This window comes from Anopheles moucheti, chromosome 2 (genome assembly GCF_943734755.1).
Source record: "Anopheles moucheti chromosome 2, idAnoMoucSN_F20_07, whole genome shotgun sequence".
In the NCBI taxonomy this organism is placed as follows: domain Eukaryota; kingdom Metazoa; phylum Arthropoda; class Insecta; order Diptera; family Culicidae; genus Anopheles; species Anopheles moucheti.
In genome coordinates, this window is record NC_069140.1 from 9811967 (window position 1) to 9831102 (window position 19136).

General features: G+C 44.5%; 1 protein-coding gene across 1 annotated transcript in view; it reads right to left on the bottom strand.

The window, feature by feature from the left end:
• LOC128298383 (uncharacterized) overlaps positions 1 to 19136 on the bottom strand; it is an 83864-nt gene that overhangs the window by 50935 nt on the left and 13793 nt on the right. The window contains exon 2 of the mRNA XM_053034135.1: positions 11324 to 11431. Within this exon, the coding sequence (XP_052890095.1) occupies positions 11324 to 11428 (105 nt within the window). The 5' untranslated portion in view covers positions 11429 to 11431. The remainder of the gene's footprint in view (positions 1 to 11323; positions 11432 to 19136) is intronic.

The following is a 19136-nucleotide window of genomic DNA, read 5'->3' on the forward strand; positions in this document are numbered from 1 at the left end:
GAAGGCCATTTTGTAGCCTTTCGATGCTACGAAATGGTGGAAATAGAATTAGACAAAAAAGAGTAAAAAAAATAACACTATGAGCATTTTTCGTCGACTAGAAGTGTACTGCTTTAATCTTTAATCTTTAATAAAGCTACACAATGACGGTGAGAGAGTGAAGAAAAAGATGTTCCCATTTATTTCGCTGAGTAAATGTTATCTCACCCACCCACGGATGGTGTCGTTTCCGTGATGGGCTCGGTGGATCATTTCCAACAGGCAATAAATCGTACCAAAGGTGACAAAATATCAACGCAAATGAGTGCTCTGGAGGTTATTTTTGGGTTTCGGCGAGATTTTCGCTGTCCACCGTCCAGTATCCAGCGAACCAGACACGGAGGCACGGTTGGCTGTGTGCGAAGACACACCGCCCCGAGCGGTGTGTTGGAATTATAGGGACGGACGTTTAAGGCCACCAACGCCGTCGGTATGTGATAGCTTCCCACCACACATAATGGTGTGTCAATGACATAATAAGAGACGTTGTTCTTATCGTGACTTCATGAGCGTAAAAACGTCCCATCGTTCGGAAGGTTCGGACGGCCGCCGATAAGATGACGTGTGACTTTCGGACACCGAGACTAAGGCCGAGGTACAGCCGAATGCCTGCAGGAAAATTTGGTATTATGAATGTTCGTGGCTGTGCATGATGATCATGAAGAATGTACTGATGAGGAAAAAATATGCGAACGAAACAATGGAGGGGGAGGTGTTTTGTTTGTTTCTATCGGAAAGATCGGAAGTTAAGCCATTTCCAATCCGCCATCATGAAACACGATAATGGTGAATAAGGGTTTGAATCGATACTGTGGATGTGTGTTTGTCTGTATGTGATGGTTCATTTAAACAATATGATAACCATCTGCATGATGACGTTTCTTTTCGCTCTACGAAAGTAATGAACGAAAACGGCACACTCGCACACACACACGCGCGCATGTCTCAGAAGAATGTCGGTTTTTTGTTGGTAAATCAAATCTAGAAGGCATGCATTATAAGAATTTGAAAGTAATTTTAATAGGTAAGTTATATGAACTTGGAGCAAAAACCTTTAAAAAAATCGTGCATTAAAAATGGTTTCGGCTAGAGTTCTATTGAAGGAAAAGTAACTGGGGTAACTATTTGAAACGGGAAATTAAACGCATACTTACAGGGGAGGGCGAGCAGACTCCTTGCGTAACATACGAAAAGCCGTTATCAAACCAATATCCTTGATCCATTTAGCGCTTACGGTTGCTAATTAAAGCGTAGACGTAATTTCTTTGAGCTCCGCTCAAATATGCTCCCCACGAAAAGCTATCCGAAATGAGCACGGATGTTTCCAGCACTAAGTGCATGTCGCCATACGTGATTGGTTGGCGTCGAACGACGAACGGCAATGTCATTGCCCTGCTGTCAGTTTTGACGTTCATTACAGCAGGGAAGGGAATGTGCCGGCCCGGGACGATCAATTGATAGCGACAACGTGAGTAAGAGTGCTGTCGCCAAATCTTCGCTTTATGGGTATAATCGAAGGGCAGGCAAAGTAATAACGCTTATGTCATAAGCTGGGTGTCGCAAAAGGGCTTCTTTTTTTTTTGGTTCCTTCACCTTCTCGAACCACGTACCGGCAAAAAGGGTGAAATGTTGTTTGCGACCACATGTCTAGCTAGCTCGCGCTTGCTATATCTGTGTGTAATAATGGATAAATTGTGTCCCATTAATGAAACCAGCAATTTCGTACCGTCATGCCGGTACTTGCCGGGGTGAGATTCTAGATACGTGCGGATATGAGCAACAGAACTTGTGCAGCGAAACATTGTAGTAGTCGCAAGAGAATCAAGTAGCAAACGGGTTAGAAGAGTTCAAGCAGCAAATTGGATTGGAGTTCAAATATATTGTTAATTTTCGTTATGTTACAATCGAAATATTTGCTGAAAATGTCAATGAAATATTGAACTGGTAAACTAATTATTAAGATTGTTGCATCTTACTTATATGGAAATGGGGACATTTTTCCAATGCAGGAAATTCAGGAGATTTGAAAAAATATCTTTTGAGATTATTTCTTATATATACTTATCACAATGAACATTTTATATCAAAATAAGCGTCAGGTCAAGAAAAAAACCCGAGGTTGATTCAAATAAGAGCTGAATTCGTGAGTACACTAGAGCAGTTGCTTGGTGCAACACTATGAAATTGTTTAATTTTAAACGTTATATTTTACTTGATTTATATTATTCACTTAGATGACTTTTTCGACTTGATGTGTGTATGAAGATTTAGGAACATCCGAGAGGATATGGATACATCCGGAAACTGTGAGCTTTCTCGTCCAACTCTTCGTTTATAAATAGCACAGTTATTTAAAGACCCTGACACCCTGGTTGGTTGATAGACACATACATACAGGCTGCGGTGTCCACCTTCGTCGGTGCAATCTAAAATGCCCACTCGATACGACTCATCAAACGCCAATGCGCGAGCGAGGACACGATCGAACGATGGATGGAACGATGTCCTTCCACATGTCTGCCATTGACGCAAGAAGTGCAACGCATCGTACAATGTGTTGGCCAACCAAGTTTGCCCAAGGTATCCGGGCGTGTTCGGTGTGTTGCTAAAGATAGTACCGATAGGAGACAGATGGACAGGGCAGCGAGGCAATCGGTGGGGGAAGCAATTTTGCACTTTCCCGCGTCGAAGCCAAAAGCGTAATGCTTTATTAGGTATGAAAGCGGAAAAGCTGGTGATTATCCATCTTCGGTTCTGCCTTCTGCGACGGGCGAAAAAAAAAAAAACGACACGCTATTGGGTATCGATTTTCCGATGCAAGCATATTGTTTCGTGAGATTTTTCTCGCAGCGTGTGCGAGATGCTAGCATACACAATCTGTCTTTCGGAGTTGATCAGATTTTCTCGGACAGCCGGAACGTCTCCGGAGCCGGAGCGCCCTGGAACGTTTCCTGTTACCAAATTCCCGGAAGCATAAGTTTCTGCCGAGCGGATCACACGGTTCCGTTTATTGTTTCCACACGAAAGCCATGTCGCTGTTGCTGGGCAACTTTCCGTGTTTTTAGGATTGTTTTTCTTTGCGCTTTCGTTGCTATCATTCGAACCATTCCGGGGGGCCAGTTCGCGGGTGGCGGTGATACGGTTGCGAAGAAAACCGAACAACTTTGCCATATTTAATTGATTCGGGGTGGCGCGCGGTGTGCTGATGGGGCTGATGTTTTCTCGCAGCAGCTATTTTTGCCGGCTCGTTTTACTCGTTTCGCCAAAAGTTTTCAAGCGTCCGCTAAAACTTGATACGTTGTTACAACCCGACACAAATAGTAAAAACAATTCCACTGCTAGAAAGCAAAGTCCCCAGTTGCCGTTGAAGAAAAACATGAACGCAGTTGGTTGGGTAGAATGTGTTTTCTCTGTTTCTTTCGGTTTTGGCGTGGAATAAATTATCTGCCCTTACAAGGCTGTCGAAACCGCTGCGCCACTGCGTGGAGAGATATGTTATCGCTGTGCCGTCATGTGAGATGCTCGAGCAGTGTGTCGGAGATCAAACAGTACCATTCGCTATTAAATAATGTATCGAGTATAAATATTGAATAGAATGATCATTACGTACTTGGGCTTGGGTTTTGTGATGAAACGAAAACAAAGTTGTAATGGACGTGCTGCAATGTATGTTGTTGTGCACAAAAACGGCAAACACATATTCAAATATGCTGCCTATATCCTTAATAATGTCTCACAGCCCACACTATACGCCCTGCAAATTCGGTTCGGAGCTGCTCTAACGCATGGGTGTGTTTTGTTCCCCCGAAAAAGCGGTCCTAAAATTATCGATTTTCCATCGAATCAACTCAACCTTTGACTCGATTAACGGTTCCGCTTTTCATCGGAAACCCATAACCATTAAACGCTCTTTATGGTAATCTATTAAGCCATCAGTTGTGAACTGGCTCATAACGTCTTACGTTTGACAGGTTCAAAAAGCCAGGCCAAGAAACTGCCGGAATATTCAACCGTACCGTAACGCCGCACGGCTCTAAGCCATACTTTACACTCACCGGAGCGACAGGCAGATGGGTCAGAAATAGGACACAGCGTGGGATGGGATGAGCGAGAGAAGGAAAAAATAAAACACGTAACGCAAATCCATCCAAATGGATTTTGATTGCAAAGTCTTGTCTGTGTGAAGGAGCTGATGGAAATCGATACTTGATACTTCTCCTGCGCGCGTAACAGAAGCGCCGGCACTTGTATCAGAAGCTTTGAAGAAGCTGGCCATGGCAGAGTGGCAGAAAGAAAGGGAACCATTTTCCACCGCATCACAGTTGCCTAAAAGGGAATGGTTTCGCTGTCGCTAGGTACCCTTTTGCATCGTTTCCCATCAACATCGTTCAACGCCCTCGAGCGTTTTAATGTTATCACTTCTTTTTTCGCTTTCCCAATCCTTCCCTACCATCTTAATGTGTAATCTCGCCAATCGGTCAAAAATCTTAAAAACGTCATAACTTGCAAAGCACCACGCTGCAGGACAATGTGTTTGTTAAGAAATGCCTAAAATCTTAAAGCTTGTAACTCATCCAGCGTATGTAAACGAATAAATCAAACGTTGATGGAATGAAATAACAAGCTTTTTCAGCTTTACCAATGCCAGCTTCTGCACCTGCGGCGTGGAAAACGCATAAATTATTGATACCTTTGGCACCTGGAGCCTGATCGCGACGCGATCTCGTGTATGTTTTGGGAATGGCCGCATACAGCGTTAAAAAAGCAACATAAACAAACTCTTCAGGTCGCAGACTGGTTCAAGATTTCCCCCGATGGTTCGAGTTTCGAGGAGTTGGCCGTACTGGCATACCGTTCCCACGTGGATGATGGTGGGCCTGGTTAAGTCAATTTACTGTCCAAACAGGAACATACCTTTGGTTGCCACCATGCGTGGCTGCTACCATTGCACGGAGTCACGGTGTCTAGTGGATGGTAGAACGACGCATCACACTGTTGTTGACTTTAACTGGCATTCGCCAACTGAACGGCCTAGGAAGAATGAATATCCCGAGCCCACCTGGTGATGTGGTATGGGCTCAAATTCGCTAGAGTTATGAGTTACGGTCGACGTCTCATAAATAATAGATGTTCAGCGTTTTCGTGCCGACTGGCGTTTCGTGTCGTTCGGAAGGCTGTCCAGATGAACGAGCGAACAAAAAAAAAGGAAGTATCGCGATAGCACGCACCGTGCCGACGTTCCTTTTTCGTTACACCCCTCCGCAACGCAAGCTTGTCTTACTTGAGCCTACCGGAACGTCCGACGGTTGTTTTGAAGTCTAAAAATATGCTGCGTTCCCTGTAGAGTCTCCCACGTGGTGGAGGGATCGATCGGCTCGGCAAAGGGTTTTTCCCTTTTTCGGTCTCCATCGGTTAGTAAACGTTTTTCAATTGTCTTGTCATGATTAGTGGGATAAATTATGATTTACCGAATCGAACGGAAAGTGGCTCATTCAATCCCGTGGTTTCCCGCAGGCTATGTGTAGGGGGTTTTGTAGGATCGCTGAGGACATGGTTTGGAAAAGAATGTATTTGGCATATTTAACTTTTCCTAAGAAGTACCACGCAGTAGGAATTATTCAAATTTATCCATCTACCGAAAAATTCCTCTTTATACTGATAAACTAACAGAAATTCTACCGATTTTGGTAACTTCGAGCTCCCGGAACAGTGTTTTTGCAACTTCAAGAACAGGAACAATCATAGACACAGCGAGGATATTTCGTATTTTCGATCGGGAACTCTTGTAGGGTAATAAATTCAGGGAAATTCTTTGTTCAGACTGTCCTAACGAAAGGGAAACGTCTGGTACGCCATGACATAATGGCTGTCTGTCTGAATGACGGTGTGTCTGTGGTAAAGCTTCCTTGTCGCATTCGTAATGTAATGACCCATTGAGACAACGGCATTTTATTCTTAGAAGGGGCTCAGTATGGTAGTGGAGCTGATTGTTTATGACGGTAAATGTGTGCCGAAGATCTCATGTTGAATTAAGACTCATTAAGACCAGCAAAGCTTTTTAAACCTTTTTGTAATTTTATTGGAATATTGAGCAAATCACATAATTGATTTATAACTATGATTTTTCTACATTGTTAAATGATTTTTTTTCTTAAAAAAGTTTAATAAAAGCAAAAGTCTTGATTGTTAAAATCTTAATACCTTTCATTTTCATATGTTTAATCGGTCGAAAAGCAATGCCCAATTACGATGAAATCGTCACCAGACAGTGGAACGTCAGCCTAATAAGGAAAGCTTGAAATCCTACCAATATACCTCACCGTGCGCACAAAGCAGTTGGAATAAATTTGCGCCTGAAGGGATTTACCCGTCTTCCGGGTACAACCGATTAGATTTCCGGGCAGACAAATTTGAAAGCTTGCCCGGTTTCCCCCCGATTTCGGTGCTAAAATCCAACAATGTTAAACTTCACCAAGCCGCATTGTGAAAGGGTTCCTACCGGCTTTCGCTTCAAGGTTAATGGGATAGATAAAGCCCTACGAAGCATAGGTGGTGGGCTTCAGTGGAGCTGGCAAAGTATAATAAAATACACTTTTAATAAAAACTAAAGCTGCTAAAGAAACAGCGCGAATGCAAATGTATGCAAAATCGTAATGTAAAGTAGTGATCGCGCGCAATATACCGTATCATGGTGCGCGTGTGGGTGTGTGTATTTCACACAATACGAATATATCCAGTAAAGCATGATAATACCAAAAAAAAAACTGCACAACGAAAATTCTTTCCCCCAAAAATTCGGGCACCTCTTTTTTCGAGCAGTGCTAGAATTCTCCGGTACTTCTAACGAACCGGGGTTGACTTCCGGTTCCCGGTGGTGCACGAAGCACGTGGAGGGGGGGGGGGGGGAAGAAAAATACGGCCCACCGTGGCACGTAGTATGCTTTGAGTTCTGAGGTACCTTTCAGCAGCTCGCTCCAAATTTCATGCCACGTTGGGCTGTCTATTGTGCGGCATCAAGAGGGGGAATGGAAGTCTTTGCATAAACCATCAGCTCTCATCATCTTTCCCGGTGTGCCCGGCTACCTTCCGGCACTCAAGGCCGAAGGATTGGAACGGATTTCCCACATAGCATACCCACACATGAACGCGTGCCACACATGCCTTCACAATTGTAGCACGTACACGCTCGCCTTTCGCGTCTCAAGGCCTGCACTCTCCACCTTCGGGTACGGGTAAGAAGATTTTCGAGTTTAAAATCTTTATGATCATGAAAGCGGTCTTGTGGGTGTCTTTTTTCGGTGAGAAACGAGTAAAAACCGGCGCCATAGTATGAGCTTAGTGTGTGAGTGTGTGTGTGTCTGTATGTACATATTTGTGCGGATTGAAACGGGTGTAGAGGAATCACCCCTGCTCCGGGAACGGCGTACACAATCTTGACTCATTTCCTCTCCGTGCAGTGAAAGCACACCGCATGGAAAATGGCGATTGTCTGCCTTTTATGTTTAGTGTTTAGGATTTTGGCAAAGCGACTGGCAAAGCGAACCATCCGTTGTTTTAACTCCTCGCTTCCCTTGCTCCTCCCATGCCCCCTCCCACATGCCACATAAAGTTAATCATAGGCCGCAAAGAAACATCTTCCTTCACCACGCACCACCACGGTTGGGCGAAACTTTTGGGCGGCCCACCTCGAAAACAGCTCGTGAACTGTTCCTAAACCGGTGAACCACTAATTGGATGACGTTACCAGGAGATCGTGTGTGTGTTTGTGTGTTTGTGTGTGTTTGTGTGATGGAGAAAATTATTGCAAAACGAATCTCTAACGAATCCTGTCAGCCAGTTTACCGGTAAAAAGATGTAAGAAGCAACACGAGAGATAGAGAGAGAGGGAGAGAGTGAGAGAGTGAGAGGGTGTGCAATGGGACAGAGTCCAACATCGTCGCTGGGTGGTGTGGGCGTGTTGCGGTCGGTTGGCTAATTTACCGGACCGATCCGCAACCCTCTATCCCCGGGGTGTACTGGTGTGCTTCGCAAAGGATCAAAGGCCTCAACGATTCCGGCTCGGTAGGCCTCAACGGGTGGAAGCTTTCAAGTCAATTACAGTTGATGCCGGGCGAAAAAGCTCATGCTCATTTCCAAAACCGGCAAAACCATTGCCTGTGGGCGACTTCTGTTTCAGTGTAGTCGATCCCCCACCACCAAAGGAGAACCAGCATGAGTAATCTACCGATGGTAAAATGCTGACACCTCACTATACGAAATATGGTACGCTTTTTTGCAAGTTTCAATAAAACCACCCAAAGCATACCCTTCGTTTTTCGGGTTGAAAAAATCGCAATCGCATGTTGTATTCCACTATCGAGCTGATTTATTTCATTTACCGTGGACGATTATGTTCGTGGGGACTGTAAGCCAAGCAGAAGAAAAAAAAAACAAAAGTTGGCCAATTTTGACTTACCGATTAGAATTACAGATTAGCTTGCTGAGTTTTGTTTCAGTGGGGGAGGAAACGCCCGCACCGAACATTCCTCGAAAAGCTCCGAGAACAAACCTCGAATGTGTTTATTAGCAAAAGCGACGTGTTTTGAAATGAAGTAGCTACCGTCCCATGAATCCTTTAGCAAATTGCCATCCACATCGCAAATCACCTTACGCAATAGCACATCATTTCCGCCCTGCTGGCCGTCACGCCCGAAAGTGGTCCTTTTGCGAGGTTCCGAAAGTCCAAGCAGGGAACTCCGCAGCTTGTTTTCGCCCCCAAGGGGGCAGTGCGTGCCCGATGGCTATTTTTTCATACTTATCAGCAAGCGAAACGGATGCTTCGAAGCAAGGTATGATGGAAGGCGATGCTGTGGAGAGGAGAGTAGTTTTTTTTGGGGCTGTTTTGTTGGCTCTTCAAGAATCTAAAACAATCCCCAACAAACACGCAAATTATCGCTCACGGTTGTTTGGTGCTCAGGACACCGAATGCAAAACGAACTCCAGCCCGGCCCGGCCAGTGGAACGCGATAATGAGTGAAAGTGAAATAATGTTGTAAATTTTCCCTTTCGATTCGCCATCACCTTTTGTCGGGACCGGTAGGTTAGCTTTATATATTGTACTACCAAACGTTTTTTGTTTTAAGCTTTGTAGTGTTCGGAAACTCCCAAGCATTTCTTAGGTCATGAAGAGTTCGCGTACCAGCGTACGTAATATATTTTTTAATGGGCAATCTGTTAATGTTTGCATACTATTTTTCATTCGCTCCGGTTCGCCAGCATAAAAGTGAACTGCTTCGAAACAAATCATTTATGGTCCCACGCAAGCATAAACTTTTTCCCCACGAGCCGGGAATGGTCCGCTGCAGGGCAAAAGACCCGAAAAGTACACGGCAAACAATGGTAATAGAACTCAATAATGCGTGCCCCGTAGTGCAGGTGGTGGGTTCGGAAACAGGATTTGGTCATTATTTACGGGGTTCAAAGGTGGCGTTGGTTCGGTTTGCTTTTTTTTGTTCTTGTGGCGTGCCATTACCGTCCATGGAAGGGTAGGTGGAGCATTAACATTTAATCAACCATTTCAGAAACTGTATTAAATGCAAACAACCATGGGGCTGGGTCTCGCGCTGGGACGCGCTTTAACTCGCTTCACCTAATTGCCCACCGTACCACGCGGTTTGGTCTCGTATCCAAAAACGCTTTTCGAATCGATGCATTGTGCGCTGGGTGTTGGAAGCACTTCCTACGCGCAAGAACACAAGCGCGCACAAACACACGCACTCATACACTTATTATAATTAACTTTCAATTTTGAAAATGATACTCACTGGAGAGGAGAGTGAATCCAAACATTAGACCTCTTTTGCGGGCCCTTAATGGGCTGTGGATGGCTGAGGAAGTTGTGAAAGACTACCCCTTCCCATTCTACCCCACTTTTGGAATGAAATTATTCAACACGGTTTTATAATTGGCACGTGTGCCAATTTTCCAAACTTTGCGCTGCGTGTGGATGGTTTGGCAAACCATGGTGGGTGTCGCCCATCTCTTCCTCATCTGCTGGTTTTGTTTGTGTCCCAGTAATAATGATTGGTTGGGTGGAGTGGTTGAGGTGTGCCAGAGCGTATTCAATTGTGGGCCAACCACAACAGTTGCGTCAAGCAACAGACGCCGGTCGTAAATTTAATTAAAAGCTTTTAAACCGAAGCATATGGGGAATTTGGGCAACAAAGCCCCGGTACTGTGTACTGCGTGCGGGGAGAAATCTATCCACCATAAATAGATAGAATAAATGATCATCAATCGATTAGTCGAACCGTTGCGAAAGGCTTGCACTTTAGCATTTCCAACGCATGTTCTTAACATTCCCAATACCATTTTCGGTGCGCTTGTGCGAAAGAAATCCCCACCAATCGCTTCGAAAAAGCCATTTTGTAACGCTTCATTAATGGCGAAGTACCGCTTTGGGAAGCACTCCGAACCTAATCAAATGGCACAAAACAATCGCCAAAAAAGCGCGAGCTAATTATACAGCGAGCGACATTCGACATTCCGCGTAAAGCATGACGGGATTTCGGCTGGGATAAGAATCATCGCACAATTAAACATCGAAAGTACCGCGCGTAACGAGATTTCTATGTTAATTTTTTGTTCATTCGCCCCAACCACGTTTCGGTTGCCCCGATCGATGACCCAAGGTGCTTCTTCAAACACTTTGTTATTATTGCTTCCAAGAAAGAAAAAAAGGTCACCTAAATGGGGGAAGAAATTGACCTTTGATGCTGATAAATGTGTATGGATTTCGGTCGGGTGCTTGTTTTGATCTCCTTTTTCAAAACAAACCGTAAAGGAAAGTATTTTTTCGAATTTTGTTTCATTACGGATAATTAATCTTTGATCATTGTGCAATCAAACTGTTCAACAATGGTGTTTTTTCCCCCTTTTTTGCTTCTGGTTTTGCGTCCGTAATCTCTTAAGCTTAAATGAGCTGAAGAAAAAACCGATTGAGTTGATATTTGTTTACGCTTGCGTTGAGTCAATTTGTTCAGCAAATTGTTTGATCTACCTTTTATTCCAAGATTTGTTTCACTTCACAGGGGTCGATGTGAATCGCTTTGACTCAAATGGCAGATATTGTTGAAATTTTTAAGCAAATAAGATATTTCTTTGTGTGTGTGAGTGGTGTATAATGTCAGAGTGTTTTGCAGGAGTGTAAGAAGACGCATTTTTTTCAAACACGACAAACGACAAACGCAAGTATGTGAAGAAGAAACAAAAGAATGGAAAACACCACAACACACGGACAACTTACCTGGTGTGCACGTTCTGCTTCCGCTCGGCGAGCTTCGGCATCCCGAAGTTGCATACTGAGTGAGTCCAACATGGCGTCAGACACCCACAGTGCGTCGTTGGACATCGTCTGGAATGGAGAGCAGAACAAACACGAATTAAAACACCGGTGAACCGGAGCAAGATGAGCACAAAACCCCATTTCGTCCCCTCTATTACTGCTGTCCGGTATCGTCTTGCCGTTTTATTGCGGAAAACAAAAAAAAACTCTCCCCAAACTCATCCCTTCGCAAAACCGTTTCAAAGAAATGTAAATTATTTCAAATGACTAACAATCTTCTACATTACGAGCGGCGCACACGGGTTTGGGAAACAAGCGAAAGTTTTGGATACGGAACGTCAAGCAAAACGTCGCATCGCTTTCGACGTAACGACGCGAATGGAGGCGCCCGGTTGCTGATAAATGATAGTGACATGAGAAAGGGAAAACTGGAAGCGCGCCAAGGCCAAATTCCAAATCTGGCTCTGGGCGGGTAGAATGAAGAGGAATGTAGCGAAAACCAGTAACAACGCTGCCGGAACACAATATTCACAATATTTAGCAAAAAAGAAAAACAAAATGGCAGCTTGAAATACGCACAGAACGGGACGGGCGGCATCTAATGACGCGTTGTACTGATTCTCCCATGTTCGAGTCGCGGTATGAAAGCCGGGGAGAGTGTGACACTGTTTATGCCTATGCTAAGAAAGCATAACCACCATTCCGTGTGTACGGGACGCACAAAGATGAAAGCCAAAGATGGGTGCCATTATTTTCTGCTGCGTTTGCTGCTGGAAAAGGCACGAAAAGGTTGCGCGTCGGTCGCGCGGTAGAGTTGGATGGAAAATACGTTCTGTTCTGGTGCTGGCTCCACATCGCAACCTTTTCCCCTCACCCACCCCCAAAATCCAGGCAGTGTGTTGGCCTACTTTCACCACCACACTGGTACGACGTGACAAGCGGAGCTTTGTGTGGAAAATGTTAATTAGATACGGTCGGTTTGTGTCTAAGCAGACGCGAGACATCATCCACAACCTGCGAAATGGGAAACCCGACCGAGACACTGAGAGGGATGTTTGACGATTGATACTGCGCATGGTTGGGACCGCGACTTAAGATTAACATTGCGAGAGAAAAATAGAAGAATTATCGCTTTTTTTCTGCGCCTTTCGGATTATTGTATCAAATTGACAAATATACAAACACAACCACCAGTGGTGCCATATTGCTGTTGGGCCGCTTGTCTCATTCCGGGTTGGGTATTAGCTTGAGGTACCCTTCACTGACCAGGAAGGGGAGTGTTTGGGTGTTTCGTATTTTTCCCCTTTACCGTACGTATTATCTTCCATCGAGAGTAATCAAATTTCGATTGGTTGTACACCGCACTGCTTACTGGCACTGTCCTTTCGAAGCCTTCCGCAGGAAAGTGCGCCCCAGCGAAAAACAGCGCTGAGTGTATTCAAATTAAGGGTGATGTTTTATTCATCGATATCCTCGATCGGTTGATTGCTCGCTTTCGGTCCCGTGTGGAGTCTCCACGATAAAGGCACCCACAGAGCGACCAATTCTAGGGTCATTCAAACCATCCATGTCGTGAGCAGTTGAGGGGTTCATCGTGTTGTTTTTTTGTTTTGCTTTGTTTTGTATTTAGCTCCATTGTTTCCCATCGTAATTGCAGTCGAACACGGTTGCATGAAATTTTGAACGATGGGACGATTTTTTGTATTTCGTACTCACAATGCTTTATATGTACCAGCACGATACAACGTCGTACACTGTGCTTTGCATTACTGGGACCCATTTTCGAGGCGGTGCATGTGACTGATAGTCCGTCCATTTCGTACCATGAAGGTGTTTTGTGTGTTAAATATTTATCCTGCTGGCGCTTATTGCTTTCTTCCATGTTGTCATATTGATCTGTTGTTTCACCTGCACAGAGTTGATGGCATGCAATGCATTTTCGTGTGATGAAACATTCATGGGTGAATGGGTGAAAGGATGTATTTTGTCACCGAGCTGGGTGCTGTGCTACTGTTTGTGCCATAAAAATAGGCTGCAAAGCGAACCACAAACCATCCAAGTTGCAGATATCTTTAATGTTTTGAGGAATATAATTAAAGCTCTTTTTTTAGAAATTTGGCTTACTGTATGAAGAACTAGGATAATTCATAGCTTTGAGTTGTGTTCTTTCATTCTACTTATCTCATATCTACTCAGACAACCAGGAAGGGATGAGTGTTGACAATCAGCACTTTTATTTTTAATTATAGCTCATTTTGAAATAACTTTCATGTATTATCGATTTATGTCACTCTGCAAAAACCATCCACCAAAGTACATCAAACCTCGTTTCGGGCAGGGATCAGTAGGATCCGAAACCGACCATTGTGCGGCGAAGCCTTAATTGATTGCACTTTACCACCCGCTCAGCTCCAAGGCAGCAACCTTGGGATCAAACACTCGCACCATTTATCCGTTGACCTCCGACAGCGGCAAAGTGCAGTCGGTGCTGGTGATTCGAAATTAAGGATAATAATTGCATTCAATTACTGTTGCTTCTTCCTTCCCGCTCTGCCGCACGGTGTGCGTTTGTGTGCGGTTAGTCTGGAACGCACCGGGTTAGTATCGTTTCAAACCCCCGGAACTGTGCCCGCTGCCATCGTCAACGACAACTTCCGGCCAGCCAGCAGACCCAAGGATCGGGACGAAATTGAATTAGGTTATAAATTATTACTCATTAACCTAGAAACTAGAACGCGTAGGGTGCGCTTTTTCCCAACTTTCCAGAAATCAGCTTCACCATCCGTGGAGAGAAAGAGAGAGAAGAGCGCCATCGTTTTGATCCTTTTTCGGATCGCACGCTGGGTGGAGTGACAAGTTAAGTCAGATATTTATTTATTTTTTGATGTTGTTGTTGTTGTTGCTTCTGAAACAACCCTTTGGGGATTGAGTTTTAGCTGGAAGGATTTGCGTGGTGATGAACAAACGATGAATCTTGCCCCGCGCGTACAAGGAATCCCCTTATTTCGGGAACTTCCGACTGATATCACCGGTGGTATCCTGTTCTTTTTATTGAGACATTTGTTTTCCTTTTCTCTCTTGCCGATGAGGAAATGATAAATGAGATGTGTCGCCGGAAGAAGATTGATTAGGAAATTATCGCCGTGCGGTTTCTGGTTTGTTGAAAAGGGACACTAGCTATAGCGGCAAGTTAATTTTCTACGTGGACGTGGCAACTATTAATGAACCTTGGTAGTACTAAAAATGTCATTGATTGCAATTTTGATTTAAAGATTTGATAATTAGAATCATTGGACTTAGTAACTACGATTTCTGAATACATGATCATCCATTACATTTTGATTTTGAAGTTCATTTTGAGTATTTGCAAGTTGATCTGGACTATTTGGAGGTTAATCTGGTTATTTTTCACTTTTCCTGAGCTCTTGCACTGAGGAATGGTTCCAATATTCACTTCAGAAATCGAACACCGTCCAAGATCCAAACAAAATATAATGTGTCCTTTCTCGATTAAAATTGAATAGCTATTACTCAATCTCTTAACTCACAGTTCGTCACATTCACACGCGGTATTTTAAGCGTCCTCGGCGCAGAATGTATTTCCCAGAAACCTATGGTGCACGTTAAAATAATTGATCCATGTTGTGTTGTGCACCAGTCCACCCGTTTGGTCGCCCATTCGCCCACCCGGGGACTTTAAAATGGTGCCCCGTGTATGGGTTCCGCACGCTTCCGCCCTACATCATCACAAATTTATAGACAATTGAGCAAATGGATTTGCTTCGGCAACCACAGACGGCGTGCTACGGCGTGTGCTGGAGCGAAAGGGAACGGGCATTTGTAGCTCGCTATTTGAACCGCCTATCCAGCGTCATAAACCGTACAAGTACCTTCCACCTATCCACCATCATGAAGCCAGCGAAAAACGGCATGTTTTTCATCGACTTCCGACGCTAACCGACTTCCGGCTGGCGAAACGAACCGGGCATATGGACCGGGCGGACCCACACCAACCCCCCAATTGCACACCCATACACACATATTGAGACCTATCGACTTCACCACTGACTGCCGTCGTTCTGTCTCCGCCTCGGTCGCTTCCCATCCCGCCGGTCCCGCTGGCGACCGGTCGAACTGGGCGAACAAACAGGTAGAAAAGTAAACATTGTTCGAAGTGCAATGCCGACGCCCACCCGCTATCTATGGTGGGGTGGCATCCTTTTCCGGTCCATGCCCGGCGGCCATCAACATTGAAGCTGCCCTGCTGATGGGTAATGTTGTTTTTCGCTATTGGGCAACCATTTTTATACACCTTTATATACACACACATGCACAGAGAAAGAGACCTCGTACGACCTTTTGGCCACTCGAACGCTTCAAAAGGCGGAGGTATGTCTGGGCGATAGGTGGGTTGATGTACCCGACGTTCCGTGTAGCATATGGGTGACATTTTCCTGGAACAGTTTTCAACCGAACCATAGTACATAGTTGATTGCTTTTTGCGGCTGGTCTGTATGGAAAATTAAATAAAAAGTACATATAGCTCAATTGCGACGGCAGGAAACTTCATCGCTCGATCCAATATCATCATGCATGTGGAAGCGCCTGTTTTTCTGTGATTACATTTCGCAATAATTTAATCAAATACTTTTAAGCACATGTGTTTTTGCTCTGTTAAAATTATCCCAAAAATTGGATGGAGGCAAAAAAACAAAAACAACAACATCGAAAACATGCGCGCGGTACAGGCGAGGCCAGGATAAATTAATAAACATTATCGACCATTTACCGACGGGCTAGTAAATTGTTCAACACGAGCCGTAATTTAGGTACCGGGGCACGTTCCGGTACGCGCTCCGTGGGGTTATGCCATTTGGCACGCTTTGGCCTCCACCAGTGGGGAACAGTGCTGCCAGGAAATACGTTCGATAAGCTTGCAAAGGCGAACCAAACTCGACCCAATTTCCGACAGCAATTCATTCTCAACCTCGACCACACGACACGGTTGTCGGTTGTCATTGCGCTGCACGCAGAACCACTGTCGGTTTCTCCTTGGTTAAGGGACCTACCCGAAGAAGCAGAGTGCGGTAGTGAGCAGCAACCATGGATGGAATAATAAATCGAAAACACACCATAGCTGCGAGGAAAACCGTTCAAAGTACGGCCAGAGAAGTTGCTCCCAGACACGGTGACAGTGGAATGATAGCCTGTTATCTTTGCGAAAGATTCGATCGGAAGATTCTTCTCAGCTAGTTGTGGCTTGCGCGAAGGAACGTGAAACGAAAGCGTCCTCACTCACGCACGCACGCTCACGCAATCCAAGAGGCACGCGTTCGTAACGAAAGCACATTACGTGCGATGAATGCGGTCGCTGTCGGGCGACAGGAATCTTACAGCCGCAATCGAAACCAATTCAACCAGCCCGGGGCTCGGGTTTTCAATAAGTGATGGGGTTTTGGAAGTGTAAGATTAAAATAAAAATAATAGCCTGGCATGAAGCCAGGCAGCCGTGGAGTGGAGTTTGGTATTTATTGGTGTTCGCTAAGAATCGAACTTTGAAGTATCGGGCTTGTTGGGCTGGAATGTGAAAAATTCCAAACGAGAAAAAAGGGTTTTGGATATATTATATTGAGTCTTTTAAATTATTTTAATATCGGCAACGAGCTAGCAGAGCTTTTTGAGCAAGTTGGACGATTTAGCTTTTCCTGGAGCTTTTTTCATGGTTGACTAATTTTTGGCACTTTACTATTCTAAATGATATTTAATATTTTTTTATATAAATTTGGACAAGATTCAATGAAGCGAAACATTTATAATAATTAAATTATTAAATTGAAGCGAATTTCACCATCGGTTGCAAAACATTCCGTCCCAACTTCATCGACTCCCACACACATTGTAGCTACGACGTGTAGGTGATCGAAAGTGTAGCCATTCGTTTCTAAACCGTTTCATCCCACAATCGAATACAAAAAACCCAACGTGGGTGGTAAGCAGTCAAACAGAAAAGCAAATATCATCACCACTGGTCACCATGAGATTTCCCTCGACGCTCGATGGTAAGCGGTTAGATTTTGATAGTTTTCTTTGGTGCTGGTGGGGGATTGCCGACCGTCGGTGGCGTAGGTTGTGCGAGTTGATTTGAGGTTCCGGATTTGAGGTGAGGTATACCCTTGGTGCGTGTTGGTGCGTCTGTGCTGCCGATGACTCAATAAAGCACGGAATGGAAGCACGGGGTGTTTGCGTGGTGGTTACGATAAGATTGATTAGTTCATCACGCTAAGATAAGCGTTTGATGGCTTCACAAAAAAGGGGGAAAATCAGTTGGAGGACAAACAGGAGCACTTACAAGTGGAAATTATATTTAGCCTGACACTGAGTCACCCAACTTAGCAACGTTCGATAAAAATGCCTTTTATGTTTTTGTGTCTGGTTAGCTGGTTAGTTTTTTATCTGTTTAGTTCATTACTTGAGAAATATGAGAATGAAATAGTTGAAGCAGTAACCTTTCATAACAGAGCATAAAACACGCTACATATCTACTGGGATATGTTGCTCCAGCAGCATCGTGTGGGAACCCCTTTTGGATGGGTCCCCTAAAATGACGGGCCACCACCATCACTCATGCAGAGTGTGCTAACGAATCACGTTGAGTGAAGGCACTAAATCGATACTGACATTAAGTATGATGCCGCTTGTCCAAACACAACCCCACATTGTATCACTGTGAGGCATTAAACTGCAATAGCAGCGTGTGCAGCAAGCAACAATATTGAATTTTTGTTCCAATTTTTCCAACACCACCGCCCTTTGGAAGCTTCTGCTTGCCATTATCTCTCGACGGGTTGCTGTGTGGCGTGGCCGAAACGGGCCGACAGGAGAAGGTGGTAACATATGTTGCACGAATACATCGATCCGATGTGCCCCCCACACCAGCCAAGGCCAACCATTTCATACATCCAAGTGCAAAACGGTTTGATTTTCTCGGGGGTGGGTTTGTTTTATTTTGTTGCCGTTGGAGTTGGGGTTTTGCGGAGAAAAAACAGGCCATTCGCTACACTCAATTAGAGTGATTGAGTGAGTGATGGCCGATCCATCCGGTTACGTGTAGCCTCGGTATTAGATTTGCCCATCGAAAAATGCAACTATCGTTGTGCATTTCGGTTGCTGTTTGTATCTTTTCGTTGTATGTTTTATGCGTGTATCATTGTGTGAGTGGTGTTTTATGGCAGACATTTCGATTGGCGATGGTGGGAATGGGAACGCTGGACGGTTAGGTGCTACTTGTAGTTTTATGTTGTGCCATCGTTATGACATATGTATGCGTTATAATGTGCTGCAATTGAGGAAGAGAGAAAAGTAGGAGAATCGATAAAGAAATGGAACCATTAACGATCCACTCTTGTACGGCATAACACAAAAAAAGAAAGAAAACCCCACTATCACACCCAGTTTATCAGAAACATTTCAACATAAAAGTTTTTCCTCGAGATCTTCCCCCCGTTCTAGCTAGCGATAGCTATAATCGGAGTATTGTAATTTATTATTCTTTTTTACGACCACTGGAAAGGGTTGTCATAATTTTCTGACGACTCTCGCCCAATGAATACGCAATGGCGCAGGATTTTGTGTAACTTTCCCATCCAATGCATCAACATTAACGAAACACCGCTGGGCCACATTTTTGCTGGCAGAAAAGAAAAACGCTTCAAAAAACGATGGCTTTCTTGCAAAAAAGATTTTATGCTTTACAAACCCCTTCCCTCAAAATGGA